At 47.6% G+C, this 23,093-nt stretch overlaps 1 protein-coding gene across 1 annotated transcript in view; it reads left to right on the top strand.

Moving 5' to 3' along the window:
• The first annotated feature begins 317 nt into the window (after window positions 1-317).
• SH2D4B (SH2 domain containing 4B) overlaps window positions 318-23,093 on the top strand; it is a 78,155-nt gene continuing 55,379 nt past the window's right edge. The window contains exons 1-3 of the mRNA XM_054728971.1: window positions 318-496; window positions 17,821-17,976; window positions 19,966-20,113. Of these exons, the coding sequence (XP_054584946.1) occupies window positions 318-496; window positions 17,821-17,976; window positions 19,966-20,113 (483 nt within the window). The remainder of the gene's footprint in view (window positions 497-17,820; window positions 17,977-19,965; window positions 20,114-23,093) is intronic.

The following is a 23,093-nucleotide window of genomic DNA, read 5'->3' as shown; positions in this document are numbered from 1 at the left end:
CCCATTGCCCTGAACCCCAGGCAAGCCAGCGGGGCGCTGCTGCGATGCGGTGCTTGCTGACCCGGCAGGACTAGACTGTTCCTGGTGCCTGCCTCCCCTGTCGGGTCCCAGCCGCCTCTCGGCTTCCTGCTGCCCGGCCGCCCGTTGCTGTCCTGGGCAGAGGAGATGAGTTTGCCGCTTGCTGGGAGCTGAGGCAGAGTGACATGCTGCACGGAGAAGGGGCTCTTGGGGAGGCCCGGGAGTGAGGAGCCAGGTGAGGAGCAGCCTGGGGTGCCCGGCCGCCCGGGCTTTGCTGGTGTGGGCACCCGGGTGGCACCATGCTGCAGCAGATCCTGCACGACATGTACATCGACCCCGAGCTCCTGGCCGAGCTCAGCGACGTGCAGAAGCACATCCTCTTCTACAAGATGCGCGAGGAGCAGCTGCGGCGCTGGCGGGAGCGCGAGGCCTGGGAGGCCCTGGCCCAGGCGGAGGGCCTCAGGCCCCCGAAGGTCAAGCGAGGTATGTGCCAGGGAGTTACTGAGGGGCTTCTTATTTTTTTTAAAAAAATATATTTTATTGATTTTTTTTACAGAGAGGAAGAGAGAGGGATAGAGAGTTAGAAACATCGATGAGAGAGAAACATCGATCAGCTGCCTCCTGCACACCCCCTACTGGGGATGTGCCCGCAACCAAGGTACATGCCCTTGACCGGAATCGAACCTGGGACCCTTGACTCCGCAGGCCGACGCTCTATCCACTGAGCCAAACCGGTTTCGGCCGCGGGGCTCCTTATTGATGCCGGGCTAGGTTCTGCTTTAAGACGGGCACTGGTGGGATGCGAGGTTGGAGCTTGAAACCCTTGTTCTGTAGCGTCCGGTCCCAGGAGCACGGGCCGTGGTTTTCTGTCCAGGTCCGTAGGGCCCCGGGGCTGCAGAGGGGGCCGCCCAGGGGCGTGATGGTGCTGGGGAATGGGACGTGCTTTGTCCTGTGGGAAGCTCAAGTCCTGGGAGGGCACCGTCGGGACCTCGGGGGGTCTTCGACGCCGTTGGTGACTGCCTGGTGAGGAAGCCGGTGCAGCCAAGCTGTGCAGCCTCTCCCTTTCTTATGTGGGAGGCACACTGTTCCGGGCGAGGCCAGCTCTGGGCACTGTTACCCTCCGCCCTGCCCTGGTGTGAGAGGATCCTCCCTGGGCACCTGGAGGAGGTGCTGGGGGATGCCCTGCACAGAGTGCCAGCCCCAAATGGCAGTAGCAACTGCAATCAAGCAGGAAGGGCCCGGCCCACATTGCGGGGGGTTGCCTGCTGTCATGTGCGGTCAAGCCCAGGGACAGTGCACCTGTGAAGGAAGGCACCCTGAGCCGGCGGCTGCTAGGTGCGGGCCGGGACTCAGGATCTGAGGGGGGCCCTCCGTGCATGCTGCCTACAGAGTGTGCAGCACCCGTTCATTCCTCTCCCCTGTACTCCCACCAGCCTAAAATGGCCTCCATCTGTTCTCCAGAGTGAAGGGCAGACTTGATCTGTTTAGTTTCCAGTGAGGATGAAGTCCTGTTTCTGTGCTGGGCATGCTGGCCCTGGGGCACCTGGCTCCTGCTCTCTACCCCGGGCTCACTGGCCAGTCCCTGCCATGTGCCACAGGCCACCCTCGCACCACCCGGGCAGCTCGCTCCAGCCTCTGTCTTCGCACGAGCAGTTCTTCCTATTGGAATGTCCCCCTGCCTTCGTCCTCCCGACAAACTCCTTCAGGACTGGCCCCCTCCCTTGGCATCTTTTGGGGATGCTCCTGGCACAGGGACGTACTTACTCCTCTGCAGCTGCTTGGCATTGCCCCCCCACCCACCCCCGACCCCCCTGCTCTACACTTGCCACGTTGGCATTCGTCATCTGCTTGCTTGGCTCCCCCGGGGACTCAAAGAGTAGGAGGCCTTACTCCATTGTCTTCCATCCCGGGTCCAGCCCAGAGCAGGCACAGAGCGTTAAGACCTCGTTCTGCACAAGATGCAGCGGGACCCCAGGGGGCAGAGCTATGACTTGGCTATGCATGGCTGGTGCCAAGGCTGGGCCAATGGAATTAGTAGGAATTAGCTGGAATTTCACCAGCTGCATCATTAGCTGTTGAAAACGCAGGCCGCCTTTCCAGCCCCACCCGGCCGGCCCTGGGGCCTCACACGGGCTGTGCAGTGACTCTTTCGGGGAAGAAGACAGATGCCTGGAAATTTAACTGCAAAAATATTTTTACGGCGATTTGTCACACGCTGACATCTACGTTCTCATGTATAAATTATGCCTTAAACTCATTTGGGTTTCTGGTGCAGATGACTCTTTTCCGGGTAATTAATTTTCTGATTTATAAAGAATGGAAAAAGAGGAGAAAACACAGAGGAATGTGTGTGTTCCAGGTCAGGATCCCATCCAGATCTCAGCTCTTTGCTTCGGTCCCGCCTGGGGAGCTGTCGGGGCAGATCAGGGGGAGCCCTGGGGCCAGCTGTGCCCCAAAGGCTCGCAGCTTCCTGCTGCCGGTCCAGGATGCACGGTGCCTGGTGCCTGCTTCCTGTCCTCTGGTCATGACGCAAGTTTCCACAACCTCTCACCTCCTCGGTGAACTTCGCGCTTACCAGCTGCCTGCCCCCACTGAACACTCCCACAGCCCAGTGACCCCGTTTCAGTGAAGCCATGGCTCAGAGAAGTGTCGCAATCCATCATGTCGACACTAAGAAATGGAGTTGGGACCCATATCCCATGACTTTGACCGTGGGTGCAGTTACTTGATGTTTTTCTATTCATTCACTTTTGAATTATGACTCAAGTTCAACAGATCATCTGTGCACTCGCTCATTTCTTCGTTCACTCTCTTATCCAACATAACTAAGTGCCCACTGTGGTCACCTGGACAGAGCTTTGCCGATCCCGGGGAACACAGCCGGGAGCAAGGCTCGGTGCAAAGCAGCCACATGGTGGCTCAGGGTGGGCGTGGGTGGGGGCAGGCTCCGTGGGCTGGGTCTTTTCCTCTTCCTTACCTTTGTAGGCTCTCCCTCCACCAAGTTTGCCCGAAGGTAGCATCTGCTGTGCCCTGTTGAGCTGTGTGCCAGCCCCTGGGGACCCCTGAGCACAACTTAGTCCTGGTAAACCTGGAAGGACGCTTCGCCGCCTCCTGTCTGTGCCCCAGTGCTGCTTGGCCCCTAAGGCCTCCACCCCACCCTCTCTTTTCTGGGGACATTTCCCAGCTCCTCGCAGGCCTTACTGGCTGCTTCTAGGGCTCAGGGTGCTGAGGGCAGGGTGGGGCCAGGCACACCTGTCGCTGTGGGCGTCTGCTCTCCAGTTGAGCCAGGAGAGGGTAGGAGCCAACACCGGTGATGCAGACGGTGCCAGGTCACAGAGCTGATCCTGGAGCACACATCTGGGGCCGCACAGACATCGCTGGGGTGAAAGATGACAGTTGTGACGGGAAGCATCACTCCCCTGACGACACGGCCTGTCTCTTGTTTTCACTTTATATTTGGTGAGGATCTTTGGACGTCCTAAGTGTCGTGAAAGACACACATCTTCAGCGTCGGCGCCCTCTCACCTGCCATCAGTTTTGCTGCTTTGCCACATTCCCGACAACGTTTGATGCCCCACGGAAATCGGTGTCCTTAGGCTGAGGCTGGGAAGGCAGTGGCATTACGTTCCTGCTGGATTTCAGCCAGGCCCAGCGTGATTATGGCCTTGGCAATCTCTTTCCCTCCTGCTCTTTCACCAGGGCAGGAACCCACACCCCTACCTGGGGCTGAGCCGGTGTGGCCTGGGACACAGGACTCGGGACACTTGTGTTCGAACTGCTGTCCTGACCCAGAAAGCTCCCCCCTGGCCTGTCAGTTCTTCCATGATCGGCATTTCTGTCGGTTCCTCGGTGACCACCTCCCTATCCGTCCCTACATCCTTTGCCTGGGAACCAGACATCTTTCCCACCCTCTTTCCCACTTCCTCTTCAGTTACTGACCACAGCCACACTGCGGCTCAGGCCTGCACACGGAGCGGCTGGCTTATTGTCCTCTGTGCTTCTTGCTCACACGGCCACCCCGTGTTAGCATCTCCACGGGCCTCCGTGCCGGCCCCTGCCTGGCCCTTGCTCCAGCCTACGGAGTGCTCTCGCCCAGCCCCACTGCCTCTGTTCCCCACAGCTGGGGTCAAGAGGTGGCTTCCTCCCTCCTAGCGCCCCCTCTCCCTGCCTGCTCAGCCTGTCAGCTCCCAGAAGCAGCCCTGACCGGGGCCTGAGGGAGACACCTCCTAACATCCTCTCTGTGTCGAAGCGTTAAGCTGCTCCTGCTGCATACCTGCCCAGGCTTTGGTGCCTCATGTGTGCCTGGTCCATGCCCTAATGAAGATGTGGGACACAGTCCTAGCTGTGCAGCTGCTTTCATTCAGTAACCATGGCAACCTTCCCTGGTGCCTGAGCCCTCCTAGCCTCAGTGTGTTCCCTTTCCTAGCTTGGAAGTCCTGACTGTACTTGGCTGCAGACATCCCTAATGCAGCGCTGTTCTCACACTGACGCTGTAAGACCCTTTCTCCCAGTGCCCTTTCAGCATGCTAATTAGCTCACGCATTTTCCTTCCTCAGTGGCACAGAACATGCAAATGCCTTTCACTGGCCTCTGCCCACTCTCCAGCCCAATTTCCACCCATTGGGGTCCCTCTGCTCTTTCCCGAGCCCTCTTGAAGCCAGTTCCCTCCAGCATTCATTTCTCATTACATGGTGAGCTTTTCACTGACTACTTCCCAGTGAGCCCCATCCCAATCTCTTTTCACAGCACTCTGCCCAGTTTTCTTCCTAGTGAGATGTGATTTTAAGCTGTTGGGTTCATTGTCTCGAGAAATTGCCGAATGAATTCACGGACAAGGGAGGGGTAAGCAAAAGGGAGAGAAATTTATGAAAGTGAAAGTAACAAGGCTCTCCGCATGTGAGAGGGGTCACTCCCAAAAAGGGTTGCCGCAGAAGCTTACCAGTCTAGGGGTTTATATTTCTTGCACTTGTCTTCCATTGGCTTTTTCAAAAATTTCCTTCCTTATCACTAGCCAATCTCCTCTTGCCCTCGTCTTCCTGCTTTTAGATTCTGCTCTTGGGTTGGGTGGAGGGGCGGGAAGGGCAGCCCTAGAGTTGGCTGGTACATTCTGCCGATCTTGCTCACATCCTGACCATCCTCTTGATCTGCTGTCTTCCCTCTCCTAGGCCCTTACCCTAAACTGCCTGATCCTAACTCCTCAACAGCAGATACTTTTTAATAAAAGAGTTTCCCTATTTTTAAACAAACAAAAAAAAATGTGCTACCATCCACACCACATAAAATTTACTATTTTAACCATGAAATGCTGTGCAATCTAGTGATATTTAGTATGTTTAAAACTTTGTGTAACCACCACCTCCATCTTGTTCCAGAACATTTCTGCATCTATGAACCAGTCACTCCCCATTCCCCCCTCCCTTTAGCCCCCGGCACCACTGACTCCTTTGTGGATTCCTCCTTCTCTCTCTCCTCCCCTTCCCTTCCTTCTCCTCTCTCTCTCTCCTGCCTCTTCCTGCTTCTGAATCTGTTTGCTCAGTTGAGGCCAGTCTCCTCCGTGAGCCTGAAAGTACCACAAGACCATGGGTGTTGCTTTCACTGTTTCTATCTGGACTGTGCACACAGCCTAGGGCAGGCGTCCTCAAACTACGGCCCGCGGGCCACATGCGGGTGTTTTTGCCATTTTGTTTTTTTACTTCAAAATAAGATATGTGCAGTGTGCATAGGAATTTGTTCATAGTTTTTTTTAAACTATAGTCCGGCCCTCCAACGGTCTGAGGGACAGTGAACTGGCCCCTGTTTAAAAAGTTTGAGGACGCCTGGCCTAGGGCTTTGGTGGGTGTGTGGGCGTGGGGGGGGGTGGGGTTGGGGAGAGTAGCTGCTAAGACCTTCGCAGCTTCGTGTGTCAGAGGGGCTCGATTGGAGGCACAGGTGTTACCGATTTCTTCTTGAGTGAAAGACTGGGTGCTGGTGCTGTGTGACTCCTCCCTAGATCTTGAAAATCTTTAGTGAAAGTATAAAAATCACAATATGTGAGTTTTGGGGATATAGTGTAGAAGCCAAAACACAATCTGTAATATACAAGTAATGGGCATTCTGTCACCTCTCCCCTCGTACTTCTAACTCATTTCATTTCTTGTTTTAGGATTTTGACTTAGATTTTAGTTCCACAAGTTCTGCTTTTCGTCTTTGCATCTGCTTAATGTATATTGCCTAAATCTTTTCTTTCTCTCCACCTTTTGTCCCTGTTTTGTTTGTAGGAGAATCTATTGGAAAATGTAGGGCATATGCTATTTTAAAACTTTTTAAAAGAAAGGCACTCAAATTTATTTTCTCCATCGTTATCAAGATTGAACCATTATTTACTAAAGATGAAAAAGATAAAGGTATTTTTCAATTCTTCTCCATTATTTTGTTTGTATAATCAAGGATTTAAAAAATATTTTTATTTATGTCAGAGGAAGGAAGAGGGAGAGAGAGATAGAAACATCAATAATGAGAGAGAATCGTTGATCGGATGTTCCCCCCTGGAATCGAGCCCGGAACCTGGGTATGTGCCCTGACCTGGAATTGAACCATGACCTCCTGGTTCATAGGTCAATGCTCAACCATTGAGCTGCACTGGCAGGGCTAATCAAGGATTTTAAATAGATTTTGTTTATTTATATCATCTTTCAAGATTTATTAAAATCAGCAATTATTTGGACATTAATTCTACTTTGCATTGGTTTTATTGCTCCCTGAATTTTTTCCCTCTGAGGGGAAGTGATACTGCACCAGGGATTTGGCCAACCCACCAGCACCCCCTCACTGTTAGGATTTTCAGCGCATCAGATAGAAGCCATTCAACACCAAGAGAAACCCAGGCTTGACGCTGTCTTCCGCCCACCCGTGTTGCCAGACGTGGCGTGGGCTCCATTGATTTTGGCATGCTGATTTTCTTCGAGCTCCTGCATGAAATTTTCTGTTGGTTCCAACAGTTTTCTAGTAAATACACTTGGATCACCAAGTTGCCAGTGAACACCGGGGTGTCGGAGGTGGGGGTGCCCAGATTTCTGGAGCTGTTCTCAGACCCCTTTCCTGGGTACCGGGGGCAGTGCTTCTAGGATAGTACTTTGGTGGAGGGGGAGGGAGGGGGGGCTTGGGGAGACCACTGACAGTGCCTGGCAGGCGTGGGTGTCCCCAGGGAGGAGGGTGCGGCTTTTTTGGCTGTGGTGAGAGATCAACCTTACTCGGAGCCCTTACTTGTCAGCTCTGAGCATTCTGCCTCTAGGAGAGAATGGGAAGCGTGGCCTCGTCCAGCGGAAGGCTTTGGGAGGGGGAGCCCCAGGGAGCTCCCCAAGAGAGGCCGAGTTCTGGATGCTAAGGAGGAAGGGTCAGGCTGCAGGCAGAGCGAGGTGGAGCGCCTCATGTGGGGCCTTCTTTTAACTCTCCCCTCAGGGACCTGGGAGTGGGGTCCTTTATGTTTCGTAAAATCGAAGACATCATAACTAGAAAGACAACTGTTTTTATACGCTGCTGAAAAAAAAAAAGCTGTAGCCCTTGCTGGTTTGGCTCAGTGGATAGAGAGTTGGCCTGCGGACTGAAGGGTCCCGGGTTAGATTCTGGTCAAGGGCACATGCCTGGGTTGCGGGCTCGATCCCTAGTAGGGGGCTTGCAGGAGGCAGCCAATCAATGATTCTTTCTCTTCATTGATGTTTCTATCTCTCTCTTCCTCTCCCTTCCTCTCTGCAATCAATAAAAAAAGCTGTAAATTAAACCAGATCCACCATTGTTTTGTCAAATGACCTCAAAGAGTCTGGAGGCATTGGCTAGAATTAAGTGACACAAATTATTCATGGTTCTTAGAGTTTGCAAACTGGACACATACCTAGGAATAAAGCCAGGAATGATCCAAGGAACAAGGGGAAAGCATTCGTTTGTAAAATGTGACTGAATCACACGAAAGAAACAGCTCTGCATTCTTGGCCCGTTGCTGTGAGTTCACTGGTACCGATAATCATGCTGATGAATTTCAGGGGGGTGTCAAGTGGCCCCGCAGACTCTGCCGAGGAGGTCGCCCGCTGGGCCGAGTCCAGCACCGGGCACTCGGTGCCTATGAGTAGCCGTGAGTAGCCGTGCTGTCTGATGCAGGGCTGGGAGCTACAGGGAAGTTCAAAAGTTGAAATGTCATGATAAATTTATTGTTTTTCCTCAAGCTTTAAGTTCTGTTAATAATGTAGGAGTGAGGCTGGGGAGAGAACCCATTACTTTCCCTAACTTCACTCTTTCCTCATCTATAAGGCGTACCCTGATTTCAGAAATGTTAAAATGTGTCTTCACGTCAGAGAAATAAGTTATTATTCCTGTTTGAGTTCAAAGATAAATATGACTAGATTTTTAAAAGTCTTCATGATAAAAGATATGAAACTGAGTTTTAAAAAAGAAGAAAACAGGAGATAAAAGAAGAAAAAAATATTTGCAACATATTTTTAAAAAAATATATTTTATTGATTTTTTACAGAGAGGAAGAGAGAGGGATAGAGAGTTAGAAACACCAATGAGAGAGAAACATCCATCAGCTGCCTCCTGCATACTCCCTACTGGGTATGTGCCCGCAACCAAGGTACATGCCCTTGACCGGAATCAAACCTGGGACCCTTGAGTCCGCAGGCCAACGCTCTATCCACTGAGCCAAACCGGTTTTGGCTATTTGCAACATATTAACAAAGGATTAGGATCCAGGAAACTTGGAGATGCTCCAAATCAGTTAGCAAAGGGTACACAACGGAAAAATGGGAACAGAGATGAAGGAGCAGTTGACAGGAGTGAAATTTCAAATCACAATGACCAGGTGGAAAGGAGTTCGACCTCACTAGTAAACGGCATGAAACAAATTGAACAGTGAGCTTGGCAAAAGTTTAAAAGGTTTAATAGTAGTAATGTTGATGAGGAACATAAGAGCTTGGGCACGCGGATGGGGTAGGCACAGGCCAGTGCCTGAGGCCATACGCCTGTTCAGTGGCCAGTGGCCTGCAGAGAACTTGAGTTTCAGTGAATATAGTGCCCTCCCCTCCTCCTGTCCCCCTCCCCCACTTTCTCCTGGCAGCTGGGCTGCCAAAAGCCCAGGGCCTGAACAGAGTGAGTTTTGCTCAGCTCTGGATGGAGGGAAGCCACTCTCCTGCTTGGTGCAGGGCCCCGGGGGATGCTGGGCTGAGCAGCCCAGGGTTCATTTCTCTCCCCTGCCTCAGGGGCTGATGGCTGCCACCTCCCAGCTTCCCTCTCCTCCCCCCACCCCTGCTTCCCCTTCCTGCTGGGAGTCAGCAGGGCAGTTTCTGAGAAAGGCTACCTGCTGGTTATCTCCTGACTCCCTGTAACCTGACCCCAGGTCCCAGTCCAGCTGCAGCTCAGAGTAGCTGGGCTGAGAAGTAACAGGTTACCGACCGCTCGCTGCCTGTCCCTCGGCTGTCCCTCCCAGTGGCCAGCATTACTGCTTTCCAGGTTTTTCTCGTGGTAAAATTTGCAAAGCTTCTTAGGATTTTCCCAATTGGAACCAGATTTTGTGTTAGTCCTGGGGGCCTAAATTCTTTGGGTGCATTTTCACACTTATAACCCCGTCCTTTCAAAATTACACGACTTTAGGTCTCAGGGTTCGCTTATGTTTATCCTATCATTTCACTGAAGTGCTTGTCTTTTGGCCACCTTGGTTGGGTTCTCACACCCAGACTTTGTGAAATGCTAAAGAATTAGGAGGTCTAGTCCCTGCCCCCAGTCATGTGCAGCCCTTTCATTTTATTGACTAAGCTGCGAGACGTGGTAAAGAGGAGAAAACCGAGCTGGGAAGGAGAGGAGTAAGCATGGGTCCAGAGACTCTCACTGGACATCGATTCTGCTGTGTCTCAGCATTGAAGGGAGCTGGGCTGGAGGCAGGGCACTCGGGATTTCCCAGTGACCATTGCAATGAGTGCCGGCATACATGGGGCATATGCCCTGGTGGAAGATCTTGGTTTTGTCCCTTGTTCTACTCGGAAGAGAGGCAAGGCTTCTGCAAGAGACGTGGCCTTGAACTTGGGGAGCTATTTCGGGAGCCATTGTACAGTCACAAGGTTGGAGGGAGCGATGGGAGGATGGTTAACGTGACCGACCGGCCCCGTGTCTGCGTCGCTGACTCTCAGCGAGTGGTTCTGAGTACAACAGGAAACAGCCTGGCGTTACTGACAATGACTCTTATGCCCACACCGTGCCGGCCTTCACATCCTTTGTGCGAGAGGCAGTTGTGCAGGGGTCAGAGCGCCTATTTCAAATGTTGGCTCTGCCCTCTTCCTATTTTCCATTAGTTAACTTGAGGTTCTTGAGGTTAGCAAGTTACTCAAGCCTCCCAGAGCCTCAGTTTCCTCTTACCATATGTAGATTGGAGATGGTGATGAGAAATCTTATCTCAGATTTGTGGGGAAGATGAAATGCGATGGTCTCGGTTAAACCTGGTATGTTGTGGTATGTTGAAGGAACCCGATAAACATAAGCACATTGATCATGTGCCTAGTTGAGTTCTCCCCTCCCCACCCCCCAGAAGGTTAAGGCTCATCACTTAAAACAAAAGGCACCTGGCCCAGAGGACACACCAGCTGCTGGCAGCCACTCCCTGCAGGATTCACTGGAAGCCACCATTACACTGGAAGTGGCTGGTCCCTTAGGAGATTCTATCATCTATCTATGTATGTATCTATGTATGTATCTATGTATCTATGTATCTATGTGTCTATCTATCTATCATCTATCTATCCTTTATCTATCTATCTACCTATTATCTATTATCAATCTATCTATCTCTCCATTTTAAGGAATTGGCTCACATGATTGTAGAGACTGGGAAACTCAGCTGCATTAAGTCTTCAATTTCTCTCAGCAAATGTTTTTGCGATGAGACAACACATTTTGTTAAATTTGTCTCTATTTTATTTAAAATATTTTTATTGATTTCAGAGAGGAAGGGAGAGAGAGAAAGATAGAAACATCATTGATGAGAGAGAATCATCGGTAAGCTGCCTCCTGCACACCCCACATTGGGGATCAAGCCCGAAACCCAGGTATGTGCCCTGACCAAGAATTGAACCGCGACCTCCTGGTTCATAGGTTGATGCTCAGCCACCGAGCTACGCCAGTCGGGCTCAAATTGTTTTATAGGGCTTATTTCTCTCACAGGACCCCAGTAGAGAAAGATTGTTCTAGACATTAATTAGTAGATACATGTAAAATGAGTTGAACTGTGATTAGCAGATAAGCCCTCTATAATTGTTAGCTGTTATTATTGCTTTTATTAATTGTTACAATCATTTGACAATTATGTGTATTCAAATAGCTTCTCTCATTTGCTGGATTTTAATTGTCTCCATGGTGTGTTTTCTTGTGTAGAAATTTCGAATTTTAATCTGTATTCAAATTTATTAACAGTCTCTTGCAGTTTATTCTTTTTATGTCTTGCTGAAGAAATTCTTCCCTTCCACAGTTATAATGATAGGCTTTTATATTTTCTTCTAAAAGTTTCCAGTTTCCAAGCATCCCTTTTCACAAACTCACGAAAGCACTCTTATCAGGATCACGGTGACCTCCATGTGGCTGAATCAGTGGTCAGTTCTCAGTCTTATCCACCCACATCAGCAGCCTGTGACACAGCTGGTCTCTCCTAATTCCTGAATTCTGTCGCCCCCTGGCTTCCGGGGTAGCGCTTTCTGTTGGCTGTTCTGCCTCACAGTCTTCTTTGTCCTTGTCTCCTTTAGGGGTCCTCTCTTAAGTGTTGGGGGTCCTGGCCTCTTCCTTGGACTTCATCTCTTTTCCATCTATACTCACTCTCTACCTGCCCTCACCCAGTTTTGTGGCGTTTAATGTCCATACACTGATGACTTCAAACATTTATATCCTAGTTCCAACCTCTCCTCTGAACTCTGTTGTATCCAACTGCCTATAAGGTGTCTAATAAGCATCTCAGACTAATCTAGCCACAACAGAAACTGATTTCTCCAAGCTGTTTCTTCCACGTTACCCATTTCAGTAACATCACCATTCGTTCTCTTGCTTAAGCTGAAATATTGATTCTGTTGCTTAAGTTGAAACATTGGAGTTTTGTTTCTTTCTTTCTTTTTTTTTGCCTTTCACAATTCATATCTAAAATGTAAGCAGATATTGCCTTTTCCTTTAGAATATGTCGTAAACCTTAACCACTTCACACCTCCCCCACCAGAACCTCCTCAGTGCAAGGCAAGGCTGTTCTTCACTGGACTTGGACAAACGCTAACTGGCCTACAGGGTTTCCCGCGCTCATCTGTGTTCCACACAGCCGGGAGAGCGAGCGTTTTGAAATATGAATGAGACCGTGTATGCTACGTTCCCCACTCCCCACTTCTAGTGGCTTCCCATCTCACACAGAATAACATCCAAGCCCGCACCAGGGCCTACAATGTCCAATGTCCACTGCCCCTGCAGCTTCATTTCCAGTTCTTCTTGCCAGGCTCTCTGTGGCAGCCGCAGGTCTTCAGTGATGACTTGTTTGGGCCCCTGCTTATTCTGGAGAGGCCCCTTTACCTGCAGGCGTCATCTCCTGGTGACACGGAAGCCTCGGCTGCCACAGGCTCACTGCTCCACACTTTGGTTGGGTATGGATTCCGTGGAGGTATTGCTTATATTGCTATGCATTTTTCTTTTTCTTTTGTATCTACTATTGTTACATGTTTGGCGAAGAGAGGTATATCTTCATGGGGACATCAAAAAGAAAAGGCCTTAAGCCTAGAATTTTTCTTTTGAGCTCACTGTTAGTTGTGGTCATATTTGTTGCTACATTTCCACTGCTAGATAATGCATACTTTTCATTTTGATTTCTTCTGAGATTTATGGGTTATCAAGCAGATATTTTTTGAATATAAGAAAGTTAATATTTTTAATGGCTCTTCTCCCCATTGATTTCTAATTTTTGTATTATTATTAGAGAAGATGGCCTATACATTTTTCTCATAATTTCAAGATCAAAATAAATAAAATATATTCTCAATATTTATGAAACAAAGTCCTTTAGCTGGTAATTAAAATTAGTTGACTATATTATTAATTTAAAATATCTATTTGGTCCACCAACTTCTGAAATAAATGTAGTAAAACTCCCCACCATGAGTATATATGCACTTTCAAATTCTCCTTGCATTGTTAGGGGGTTTTGTTTCATCCAATTGTCTTCTCTGTTGTATGTTATATAAAGTTTTGTGACTGTTGTATCTTCTTTGCGGGTTGCATCTTTTATTGTCACATATTCTTCTTTGTATAAACACATTTGTACTTGAATTTGCTTTGTCTGACCTGGTCACTTCCGCTTTCTTTTTGCTTGTCTTTGCACTACCATCCATTATTGCTTACTTTTTTATTTTTAACCTTTTTCTTTTTTCAAATATGTCTTATATTTAAATAATGCACAAATGGATTTTATTTTTTAATCACATCTGATAGTCTCAGATTTTTAATTGGGGAATTAATTCTGTTCACGTTTTCATGTTAAGAAATATACCGAGGGTTTAGAGCTTCTGTGTTCTTTTGTTTGTTACCTGTATCTGTTAGGGAGGGATGTGCTTGACTGTAAATAACAGGATACATGACTAACAATTGTTTAAAAAATAAATCTTTCATATTTATAGAATCATATCTATAATAATAAAAGGGTAATATGCTAATTAGACCGGACAGCTTCTGGATGTCATTCTGAACGCCCTTCCTGATGAAGCTGGGGCTGGACAGGGGAAGCCAGCCAGGGTCCCGATGCCTGTGGGCAGCTGGAGGGAAGCCAGCCTGGGTCCCTGGTGCCTGTGGGTGCCAGAGGGAAGCCAGCCCAGGTCCCGGGTGCTAAAGGGAAGCTGGTGCCAGCAGCTGGGGGAAGGAAGGCCTACTCTTGTATGAATTTCATACATCAGGCCTCTAGTTTTATTTAATAACTAGTAGCCCGTTTGCATGAAGATTCGTGCAATAGACCTTCATTCACCTGGCTGCCTGCACCAGTTTTCTGCCGGCACCGGGGACCCAGGCCTTGGCTGTGGCCACCGCCTTCTGCCTTCTTTCAGGGTCGGGGCTTGGCCCCGGGCGGTGGCCTTAGGCTCGGCCGCACCCAGCGTCCCTGCTAGGGATCGCAGGAGCCGACCCCCAGTGGTTTCCTGCGATCCGTGCAGGCTCCCCGCTGGTGCCCAAGGCCGGGAAAGCCTCAGGTGGCTTTCCCAGCCTTGGGCTGGGCGAACCCAGCATCCCTGCAAAGGTTTCCTGGTGGGCGTGGCTTGGTTGGTGGGCGTGGCTTGGGCATAGCGAAGGTGCGGCCAATTTGCATATTTGTCTATTATAAGGTAAGATTACAGAACTTTATTCTTCAAAGTTCCTTATTTTTTTCAAATGACGAGAAATCTGGAGATGAACTTCAATGTATAGATTTAGTTTATTTGCTTAACAAAATCGTCAAGGGCCCATCTCCCTCTATCTTCTTCGGCATGTGGCTTTCTTCCTGAGGGTTGCAAAGTCTTCCAGCAACTCCAGCATCACTTCTTCACTTAGGGTGGAAGGAGGAGGTGAGATAAAAGAGTAAAGTGTCAAGAGGTTTCTCCTAAGGAGTCTTCGCCTTCTGTTTGGAGAAAGAAACCCTTTGCTGGGACTTCTGTCTACATCTACTTTGTCAGAAATGGGACATCTGGTCACGTCTAGATCAATTGTTTGCCAAGGAGAATCATAGAATGTGATGGGTTTAGACCAATTTGATTTGCCCTTTGAGGTGGGGTAGAAACTTGCCTGTCCTGGAACTGAGGGTTCTCTGTTACTTCCTGAACAAATCGGGGTTTTCTGAGAAGGCAGGGAGGGGGGCCAGCATGGATGGCGGGGAGGTAATTGTGAGCTTTAATAGCTGAACTCTTTTTGTTGTTTTCACTATTCTGTTTCCTTAGTTTTGCAGGATTGGTAAGCCTCTCATCATTTACGTTCTCCCACTATTAATTTGGAAGTTTTATAAATCTGGTAGTTGTTGCCTTCCAGCTCTATTATTCATAATCAAACTGGTGTTCCTCTGTTACTATTGCTTTTAACATCTGAAAATAACGATGGTCTATATTGGGGGATTAATGCTGCCTTCTGCAACGGGGAACACTGACATTTCAGTGGGTTAATACAATGGAGGTTTATTTCTGAATACGTCACAGTTTGACGCAGATTAGGCAGTTCTTCTCTGTGCTTTGCTTTCAAACATTGACTCATGGATCAGGCTGCTTTTACTTGCAATTCCACCTTCTGGACAAGAGACAGAATGTGGGCAAAGCACGCTGGCTGCCAACAGCTTCAGCTTGAAAGTGGCACAAATCACTTCCCCTGACGTTTCACCGACTAGGATTCAGTCACGTGACTCCATGGCACTGACAGGAAGACAAGAAGGGTATCATCTGCTGAGCTCGGGAAGAGAAAACGGGGTGCTGACTTAGCACGTCACTGTCCCAGGTTGTCACTGTGGTCACTCGTGCATTTTGTTCTTTCCCCCATATAAACGCATCCACCCCGCCCTTAAGGTGGACACCCTCAAGTCACATCCAGTCCTCCACCCGGCCCAAAGCCTGCAAGGGTTCAGTATTTGTCTCTATAAGGTCCGGATGTGGCTGAAAAGACATGTCACTTGAACACCCCCCCTCCCCCCCCCACACACACACCTTTAAGACAGCGTACTGTGCGGGAGTAGGGTCAGAATGTCCTCTGTGGAGAAGGGAGACTGAGCACCACCAGTCACCAGTCTGGCATTCCTGAAGTCCGCTAGGTCAGGCTCTGTGAAGTTCACCTGCGCTGGCAGCGAAGGGACGGCCTTGACAGGATGCTGACTGGGCCCTCGAGGAGGCTCCTCCTTGCTCCTTATTCCCCTTGGTCTCATCTGAGGTGAGCGCTGAGGATGCCCTCCCTGGACCAGCGTGGCCTTTGGAACCTGCCTCCTGGTCATCAAGGTTGCGTACCAGATGGGTGTTCAAGTCCTGAACAATCAAAGGCTTTTAAAGTCCAGACTCAAAAAACTTAGGAGGCTTCTGATCTGTTTGCTTCGATGTCCCAGCAAACACATCTACCGTTCGTCTTTAGACACGTTTCACAAATGGTCTGCTCTTCTTTGCCTCTTTACCTCTGTGCCTCTCCCTTTCAACTAGAGCAATGGTCGCCAACCGGTGGCTCGCGGACCACTGGTGCTCCGTGAGGTCCGAAAGGTTGGTGGCCGCTGAACTAGAGTACCTGTCTTAGGCTCTTTGTAAAAATAAGCATGAGAAGATGGCATTTTCTTTAAAAAAACAAGTATCTTTATTGTTCAAAGTATGACACATGTCTCCCCCCTTTCCCCCCTTTGACCCCTTCTTAATGTGCTCGTGTTAGCCTGGCTCCTCTGCAGAGCAGCGGCAAGGATGGGATTAAACACACAGGCCTTGCACTGAGGAAATGCCTGTGAGAGAAAGGGCTGGGAGCTGGAGGAGGTTGGTTGAGTGAAGGACGGAAAGGTCAGGTTGGGTGGAGGTGTTCTGGGCAGATGTGCCATCCAAGGAAGGTCTGTCCAGGCCTCATGGAAGTGTCTCACCAGAGGCGTCTGCTGTCTTCCAGGAATAAGCCTGCCATGCTCAGCCACAGGCTGGGAGCTGCCTCTATGAGCATGGCCGTGGGCAGACACCGGAGCTGGAGTGCTGGCTGCATTCTACCCCCTGGTTGGGTGTCTGGGTACCTTCTCATGGCTGCCACAGGCTCTGCACCCAGCTCGCTTTGTTCACCTGACAGGTTTTACGGGGCTGTCATGCAAAACCTTTAAAAACCCCATCTCTTGTAATTTGGGCTCTAGAAGGAGGTGGTTTTCCCAATCTTACAAAGTCCCAAATTTCTGTATTCTCTCATTTCCACTTGCAAAGCATTCAATTCTTTCTTGAACTAGTTTCTGTCTCTTAACACCTTCCCAAACACAGCCACTGGCAACCAACACACACCGCGGATTTCCTATTCTCCAGTCTCTCCCCTCAGAGTGACACGTTCAGAGGCAGGAGGGTCTGCCTTTTACATTGCCGTGCCCAACAATTTCACCCAAGGTTTTGCTCCTGCATAACGTGATCACCAGCCACTTAGTCTGCTGAACATCACCGGCCACACAACGGCTTAGGTAGTGACCCATAGTTTCTGTTTCTGTCTCAGTGGTACCCAGTTTTGGGATAGATTTCCATTTTAGTCATGGTAATCAATAGGATCTGTTGCAGTAGGAAAACTGAAAAATCTCAGTAGCTTAATGAGACATAGGTTTTGTTGTTGCTCATGTTACCAGTGGATGTGGGTCAGGGAGACTCAAGGCTTAGCTGCTTCACCTTGCAACGCCACCATCTCTAATTCCTTATTTTCAGCCAGTGGACGGGGGGCGGGAGGGCTGGTGCTGACGGGGGCGGTGGGGAGGGCGAGGACAGAGGAGCAGGCTCACTGGCCCCTAACTGCCTTGGTCCATGGGTGACACAGTCACTTCCTTCAGGGGGTGCTGCGCTGTCGCTGAAGATGTCAGGGCGCTCAGCCTCAGACACAGTCCCAGACTTGGACACCCGCTTCAGCAGGCTGACTTGGCTGCTGTGCTGCTCCCCAGGGGGAGTGGGAGGGAGAGATGGCCATGGACCTGCACTCAGGCCCGTATCTCTCTGGAATCCTCTTTGTTGATGACAGTACTGAAGAGTGGTTGTGTACCATCGGCCAAACTAGGCCATTTCTTACTACTTGGAACTCAGACCTGTTCTTCTTCCTTTCTTGTTCCTCCTCATGTTGTGAAGCAGCGAGTGACAAGCACATCCAGTGGCTGCTGGGGGAAGATGGCGAGGTCTGGGTCTGGATCATGGGAGAAGGCCCTGGCGACAAGCCCTATGAAGAGATCTCGGAGGAGCTGATTGCAGAGAAAGCATGGCTGCAGGCGCAGAGGGAGGCCGAGGAGCTCTGGTGAGAGGTGCCAATGGGTGTCATGTGGGGCCTAAACTCAGAGCCTTGGGGGGGGGTCACAGATAAGGACAAGTGGTTATGGGTCAGAGGGCTGAGGTGCCAGGCAGGTGAATGGCTGTTAGGTGACCAAATATCAAAGTCTTGCTTCAGACAGACCTTATGGATTCAAATCCTGGCTCCACCGATTAGAAGTGAGCTATTTGGGGCCTCAGTTTTCGCATCTGTGGTATGGATATAACAACACTGCTTCTATTGGATGTGGCTTTTTCTCTCACTGAGTGGTTCCTGGGACAGTAGGCAGATTGGATTCACTTTTGTTATCTGCTTGTTTATCCTTCATGAACATTTGAGTCCCCAGTGAGATTTGGAATCAGAATTCTTTTATAAACAACTTTTAACATCTTTTTGCGAAGCTTGGATGCCAACATCCCCTCCCCCCGCCACCCAATTTTTAGTGACATTCTTTTTTGTTTTTAACCTTTTTATGCTTCAGTTTCCTCATCTTTATTTTATTTTATTTTTATTTTTTTATTTTTTAAAATGTTTTTTTATTTTTTATTTTTTATAGAGAGAGAGGAAGGGAGAGGGATCGAGAGACAGAAACATCGATTGAGAGAAAAACATCATTAATTGGCTGCCTCCTGCACCTCCTCCACCGGGAATCAAGCCTGCAACCCGGGCATGTGCCCTGACCATTGAATCGAACCTGCGGCCTCTTCGTTTCTGGGTCGCTCAACTGCCGAGCTACCCCGGTCGGGCATAGCGACGGTGTTTTAACTATAAAATTGTTAACAACAACCCAACATCTGCCACCTAAGATAACCACAGTGAGCATTTAAGCAACAGATGCTCCTTGACTTACAATGGGGTTTTGTCCTGATGTACCCATCGTGAATGGAAAATATCATAAGTTGTATCGAACATCACAGCTTAGCCTAGTCCACCTTAAACGTGCTCAGGACACTTACATTAGCCCACAGTTGGCAAAGTCATGCAACACAATGCATACACTAGTGTGGTTGTTGACCCTTGTGATCTGAGAGCCGTGGCTCTCCAGAGAGTATCATACAGCATATCAACAGCCCAGGAAAAGAGCAAAATTCAAAACTCAAGGTACAGTTTCTACTGAATGTGGATTGCTTTGGCACCATTGTAAAACCAAAAAACCATTATCAAACCACCATAAGTCAGGGACTGTTTGTACATGCTGTGTAAATGGTTTTATTCTTACAGGGATAAATTGATTAATATAGAGATTAATATAGATTAATAAGAGAATGCCTACTTCTCCCCACCTTTGCAAACATTGAGTTTTGTTGACCTTAGACATTTGTCATCCCGACAGGATAAGAAATAACTGTCTGTAGTTTTTATTTCTGTGTTGAAACCAGACAACTATTGGGTCCGGGCTGCCTGTCACTACTTGAGCCAATTAAGTAGAGACAGGGTTGAAATCATATATGAGTGTTTATTCCAGTAGTGCTGGCGGTATGGGAGAGCAGCAGGTTATCCACAAAAATCTGCTCTACCCACCCCCTCCCATAAGCCAGCTGCTTATATTGGGTAGAAGGACCAAGATCATGTGGGAAAGTGGGAAAAAGGAATTACAGGCATGGGGAAGTATGCACAAGGAATAAGAATGGATATAAGGGCTATAGGCAACGTGGGCTGGCAGAGCAAAAGGTGGGTGCCTCTGGGACCAGATCGTTTCAGCAGCAACATTGTTCATCTTCCCATGATGGTAGGCAGTAGTGGGAAAAGGAGAATGGACTGAATTCGGATGTTAACTCCCATGTCCCGGGGTGTACAACTCCCAGCCAGGTTAGAAGGTACTTCCTTTAATCAGAACAGAACATCACAGCTAACAGAACATGCTTAATATTTCTTATAACTATAGCTAATCCCACTATTCTATTTCTGCCTCTAACATTGCTATGTAGACCTTCAGTTTCCCACACGAACTTATACCTTCTGGTGTTCTCTTGGAAGGAGACAGAAGGAGGCAGAGATCACCAAGAAGTTCCGGGATGCTCTGGCCAATGAGAAAGCCCGGATCATGGCGGAAAAGTGGAAAGAGGAGATGGAGGACCGCAAGGCTGCCAAGGTCCTGGAGGAGCGCATTCACGAGGAATTCAAGGTGAGCCCGTGCGTGGGGCATCTGTGTGTGGCCACCTGCTTTAGCCCCCAGGCCGCTGGTCCCTGGTTTAGATCAGTCCTTGGCCACTGGTCATTTGTGCGTTATGAGAACAGAAATCTGTCCTGTCTGTGAGAAGAAAGGAACTTGACGTACCAGTTGGGTCAACCCACTTCTCATTGTTCAGTGGAGAAAACTGAGGGTCAACAGGGAAGGGGCTTGCCAAGGCCATGTGTAGTTAAGGACAGAGCGAGGATCAGGCCTCAGGCCTTCTGCCTCCCAAACCAAGATTCCTGAAATGAGGCCGGGAAAGAGCAAAGTTTGTGGTGGGGTCAACCTGGGATGCAGTTTTAACTCTACTGCTCACTGCTGTGTGACCTGGGGAAGCTTGCTGAACCCTTCTGAGCCTTACTCCCTTGTTTGTAATATTAAGTAATAGCATCACCCAGCTGTGGGGTTTGGAGGATTCAAGGAAATGAAGAAGGTATATTTCTGGCCTGGATAGGGAGCTGTCGATAAGGCTGCAGACCCGCTCATTCGGGGAGAGCTTGGAGCCGATAGAGGAGCTTTATAGTCCTCTGTAAGAAGCTTAGGTAGCCTGAAGATTTTCTTTTTTTTTCTACAGGAATTAAACATTTTTGGGGGCAGTAAAAAACTCAGAAAATGCATATGAGCAAAAAGAAGAAATAATAATCATTCTGAATCCCAACAATTATACTATTTTGTGAAGTGTAGGTAAATGGCATTTGGCCATTAAAAAAATTAAAAAAAACACACACACCTTTTCCTCATAATGATTCTATAGTGCGGACATTGCCCCCTCAAGATCATTTATGTTGCTGATAGTTTCCTTAGTGTTGTGTTGTTTTTTTCTTACATTTGATTGTAGTCCTCTTAGATGTACAGAAGATTGAAATTTTTACTAGCTAACTATATCCATCTTTTTCTTTTTACTATTTGTTTTATGCTTAGAAAGATCTGTGCCACCACAAGCTTCTAAAATACTGATATACATTATTTTCTATCGCTTTCATGAATTTGTTTCTTTGCACTTAATTTTCCTTCACTTGGAGTGTGGTTTGATATAGGGCTTTAACTTCATTTTCTCCCAAGTGGTGAGCCATTGTCCCAGCCCTGTACGACAGGCAATCCACCCTGTCTCCTCTCATGGACTTGCTGCCTTGATTCTTACTTCTTATATATCTCTTCACGGACTGTTCTTCTTTGATTATTCCTGAGCCAGATTTACTTACTTAATTATTGTAGTTTTAAAATAAACCTTAACATCATTATGGTGAGAAACTTTAATTATTCTTTATTTCCAAAATTACCTTGAGTAATCGTACCCATTTTTCCTACTAGAAATATATTTGAGTGATTTTGTCATTATACTTCTCTCTCCAACAACAAAAGCCACATGATGATTTTCATTGGCATTGCATCAATCTTATAGCTGTATTTGTGGAGGATGGACATTTTCACAATATTAAGTCATTGACTCTTCTTGTTTAGGGATGTGGTATGTTCTTCCTGTTATTCAAAGCTTCTTTTTGTCTTTGATAAAGTTTTTTTTTGTTTGTTTTTTATTAACACCTGCAAATGCATTGGCCCAATGTTTACAGTATGATTATGTCCTTCATATTCACTTACGTGCTTCTATTTTTTGGAGTTTGGTAAAATTTATTGTATTATTTAAGTACTCCACAATTGTTTTTTAGTTAAACCTTAGGTTGATATTTTTTTGTTGCTATCGTATATTAGATTGTTCTCATTACCTTAAAACCCATTTGTAATTGCTAGTTATAGATTTATATTGTTATTGATCTGCTTATTTAATTTCCCATTTAATTATATTTTTAGGAGATTCTCTTGAGTTTTTAAAGTGAAGTAATATTTATTCTCAAAACATTTTATGAAAATATTTTCAAACTTGCAGAAAGGTTAAAAGAAAAATGAATACTCATATTCTCTACTTAAATTCAACAATTATTAATTTTTGCCACATTTGCATCTCTCTCTCTCCACACACACACACACACACACACACACACACACACACGTACAGATGACCCTTGAGCAACATAGGTTTGAACTACTGTGTGGGTCCACTTATATGTGCATTTTTTCAATAAATACTGTAAATGTATTTTCTCTTCCTTAGGATTTTTTGAAATAACATTTGCTTTTCTGTAACTGACTTTACTATAAGAATATAGTATATAATACATAAATATCTGTATTAATTGTTTGTGTTAAGGCTTCCAGTCAGCAGTAAGCTATTAAATAGCTATGTTTTTGCCAAGTCAAAATCCCCACATTATTCGAGTATATGTGCATACATATATAGAACGTCCCCAAAATGTATACACGCACTTTGAATAATTACAAAGGCAGTGTTTATTAAAATAAATTTCATTTTCAAAACTGAACTACCAGCTGTTCAAGTGTGTATACATTTTTGGGGGACACCCTGCATATGTATAAATATATATACACACACATGCATATATGCAGTTTTTTGTTGCTGTTGTTTGGCTGAACAATTAGAAAGGAAGTTGCAGACATCATACTCTCACTCAGGGGTGAGCAATCTATTTTCTGTGAAGAGCCAGGTGGTAAATTTGGGGCTTTGTGAGCCATATTGTCTCTGTCACCATGACCAGACCAGGCCACTGAGGCACAAAAGCAGCCAGACACCATGTAAACAAAGTGAGTGGCTGGTCCATAAGACTTCCTTTTAAACAATAGATTGAATCCAGACTCAGCCTGGGAGCCTTACTCCTGGTCAAACCCTACATCCTCCAGCGGACATTGCCCAGGCAAGGACCTTCCCTGCACAGCCACGGAAATCATTATCACTCCTGTTGAAATGAGCAATAATTCCATAATAGTATCTACAACCCAGTCCATAGTGGAACAGTCCATAGTTTATATTGCATATGATTACTTAAGTTTGCTGGGGAAGAAAACCAGTACTTTTTAT

Source organism: Eptesicus fuscus, chromosome 17, assembly GCF_027574615.1.
Source record: "Eptesicus fuscus isolate TK198812 chromosome 17, DD_ASM_mEF_20220401, whole genome shotgun sequence".
Lineage (NCBI taxonomy): Eukaryota > Metazoa > Chordata > Mammalia > Chiroptera > Vespertilionidae > Eptesicus > Eptesicus fuscus.
This window is presented reverse-complemented; position numbering and strand designations above follow the sequence as displayed.